The sequence below is a fragment of the Manacus vitellinus genome, unplaced genomic scaffold (assembly GCF_001715985.3).
Source record: "Manacus vitellinus isolate BGI_N305 unplaced genomic scaffold, ASM171598v3 scaffold_24_pilon, whole genome shotgun sequence".
Taxonomy (NCBI): Eukaryota; Metazoa; Chordata; class Aves; order Passeriformes; family Pipridae; genus Manacus; species Manacus vitellinus.
This window is the reverse complement of record NW_021939798.1, coordinates 735,605-739,036: the sequence shown is the minus strand read 5'-3', so window position 1 is coordinate 739,036 and position 3,432 is coordinate 735,605. Positions and strand designations below refer to the sequence as shown.

Sequence of the window (3,432 nt, the reverse complement as noted above, 5' to 3'; positions counted from 1 at the left end):
AGAGAGGCATAAGGAGGGGAATGTTTTACATAATATTGAGGAACAAGTAGCTCAAGTTCTACTCAGGGGTATTAAAGGTGCTTGGCCTCCCTCTCATGGGAGAAGGCAGTATTGCTGGGGACACTGCCGGCAGTCTCTGTCCCTGGAGCAGGGTGGTTATACGAAGTGGTCGGGATAGTTGGTAAAGCTTTAAAGTGAACAGCCTCGACCTTTTCTTTGCAGTAAGCACACTAAACACTGAAAGACCTTTTTATTTCTAAGGCACGCTACAGCTCGATTGCTTTTGAGCAGCAAAGACCGAGGCAGATTCAGATGCCACAGTTAGTAAAGCAAGCCCCTCCTTCCCACCCTACCCTCAGGAGCGACAGAGAGGCCTTTTGCCCTTTCTTGCTCTTGTGTCACTGAACTTTACTCACTCACAGGGTTGCCAAACCCTCCACACCATCCCTCCCAAGTGCCCACGGAAGCTGCTTTCTGCCAGCCCAACCCCCTGATCCCCTCGGCAGAGCCTTGTCCCACTCCACACAGAGCCCTGCATGTATCTCTGGCTGTTTCTCTGCTTCCCTCTCAGTCTCCGCCGGTTTCTCCCAACCGGTCTCTCCTCTCCTGACATTCAGCCCATAAGGTGGCAAGCAGCAGTCCAGCTGTGACAGAAACCAGGTGGGCTGTGCAGCTTTGCACAATAGCTTGTGACCAGACAAATTCAAGAGTCAGAGTTCATCATAGGTCAGTTTTCTTTTTGAAGATCAGCTGGTATGGTTGGAAAAAATTTTGTTTCTCGCATGCAGAAGAGCTGTTGTGCCTGAAAAGCTTGTCCGCTTTTATTTTCCTGTCATATAAATTACCCTAGTGAAAGACATGCTGTCTCTTACATTCTTCTTACTCTTTTTAACACCACTGTTGCTTTTTAACCCTTGACATTTCCATTTTCTAGCCAAAAATAACCTCTCCTCCCTTAGAAAATAATACAATCAAGAGCCTATCCCAGACCAGAAAACAAGGCATGAAGGTGATTCATTACTAGAGCTCTACTCCTTCTGAGGTGAGGGGAAGGGACTGGAGACAGGGGTTGCATCAGAAAGACAAATATTGCTGCGTGCTCTCCAGTGAGGTCCTCCTCCTTAAAAAACCCAAACCAGGGGAATGGCGTATGTAGTTCATGGTGCCTCAGTTGGGGAGTGCAGCCCCACAGGGACCTACTCTGAAATTGCAGGGATATTTGGACTGTTGCTGTTGCTAATCAAAGTTTCAAACTGGGTTTGGGAAGAGAACACTGTGGAGTGCAGTTCTCCAGCTTTCCTTTAATCATCTGTAGTCCCTTCCTGGAGTGCTTGTGAATAGGAGGAAAGTTGTACTCCTAAGTGTGCCTGTACAATCACAGAATCACAGAATATTCTGAGTTGGAAAGGACCCACAAGGATCATCAAGTCCAACTCTAAAGTGAATGGCCCATAGAGTGGTTTAATTTTTCTGGGCTTCAGGAAGGGAATGTCAATCAATGTAAATGTAGGGAGGAATTTAGTTATAGTGAACATGGCCTACTGTTCTGCCTGCAGCTGCCGGACATTGTTTAACGTACAGAATAACACAATTATTATGAATATACAGCCTGCTCAGTGGAGCTGTAACAGTGGCAATCATTTACAAAGACAGCTCTTACTTCTCTGTGGCTTTCTCAGCAGTAAATCTCATAACCTGCTCAAGGAAAGACTCAGTTAAAAATCTTATAAGACAAGCACTAATCCTCTCCACAAATGTGGAGAGTTACATGTCCTCCACATAACAATTTATCAAGACCTGATTCTGTTGGGGGCTGAGGGAAATGTGTGATGCTGTTACCGAAATCAGTGGGAGAAATGATCTGACAGAGGCTCAGTTTTGGCAGATGGATATGGTAGATATAACATTTCTAAAGCACCTACTTTCAATACATCACATATTGCACTTTTGGTCATAAATGATCTGCGAATAAGGAGGCAGCAATATCCTTTTTTGTTCTCCAGATGACACAAAATGACTGAATCTTTTAAATACAAAACTAATTCTAGACCATTACAAAAATTTCCATTTATATCCCACTCTCTTAGCAAGGAAAAGAAAGAATTCTCCTCTTATTTCCAACTCACTATTCCTTCCCTATACTCATGGTTCTTCAACATCACCAAATTTCCAAGCCCATCCCACCACCCTGGCACGGGGCAAGCAGGGCAGACCCAACTGGATCCAACTGAGATTCCAGATCACCAGCACAATTCATAGTGACTAGGCAAACCTGTGGTCAAGCTGGAAAGTCAACCTATGGGTCAGGATCAGCCCTGGTGGGTGTAACCAGCATCAGACACAGCCCAGTGATGGCTGGTGAGATCCATGGTGGTGAGGTCAAGTTGGTAAGTCACCTCATGGGTCAAGGGCTCGATCAACAGCTCCATGGGCAAACTCAGGTAAGGCTGTGGCTGAGCTGGAGCTGGATGCTCAAACAGCAGCTCAGGAAGGCCCCTCTCCAGGGGTTTATACTTTTGCATAACAATTTGCCAGTTTTACTGCACAAATTTGTCCACGTGAATTCACCAAGACAAAGATCTAATTCTCTTTCAGGTACATAAGCAGTCACATTATCTGGACTCCTGACCATCCTGGAAGCTGTCTGCAGGACCCCAATCTGGGTCTCCCACGCACTTGTCCACCGGTGACCCACAACAGAAACAAAAGTTGCAGGTACATCAGAAACCAAAAACAGTGCAAATAGTAACTCCCTGCAATGCGTTGGTCACACTTCTCCTTACGGACTCCAGGGCATTCTTGGACATATTCAGAGGACAGGTGAGGGATTCCCTCTTGTCCTGTCACTCCATACTCTCATCCAAAATCCATCTCCAGCTCTCTTGGAGCCTCTTTTAGGTACTGAAAGGGGCCACAGATCAACCCCCTAGCACCCGCAAAATGCTTCACTTGTTCCCAAATTACAGAAAAGAGCCCCTTAGTTTGCTACAGGGGGCCTCAAAAATTTCCTCCCTGGTACCTCAAACTACCACAACGGGCCTTCAGTTGTAGCTGCAGAGCCCCACGTTTCCTTGGTGGACTCCAAATTCCATCTCCGGTACCCCAACACGCCCCACTGAGCCCTGCATTGCAGCTGTGCGGCCTCAAAGGGTCTCCGGTGGACCCCCTAGGCATAGAAGGATGGAATCATGAAGGAACGCTCAGCCCTGAGTGGGCTGCAGAGGATCCCAGAGCTCCTGGGAATTGCTGGGGCTCCAGAGCTTGAAGCTGGAAATGAGTGAAGAGCTCTGTTTTACGCTTGTGGCATGGAAAGCCCTGGCAGGGTGGTTTCTGCTGGGGGGCCTGGGGTGCACTGAAGGCCTCAGGAGGCTTTGTGTGTGATCATGAGGAAGCTTTTCTTGATGGAAATGGTTGTCAGGCATTGGAAGGGGC

The 3,432-nt window shown here is 47.3% G+C and overlaps 1 protein-coding gene across 1 annotated transcript in view; it reads left to right on the top strand.

The window, feature by feature from the left end:
- The first annotated feature begins 2,351 nt into the window (after positions 1 to 2,351).
- The window catches only part of TMEM220 (transmembrane protein 220), an 11,292-nt gene continuing 10,211 nt past the window's right edge, over positions 2,352 to 3,432 (top strand). Inside the window, exon 1 of the mRNA XM_029960050.1 lies at positions 2,352 to 2,387. Within this exon, the coding sequence (XP_029815910.1) occupies positions 2,352 to 2,387 (36 nt within the window). The remainder of the gene's footprint in view (positions 2,388 to 3,432) is intronic.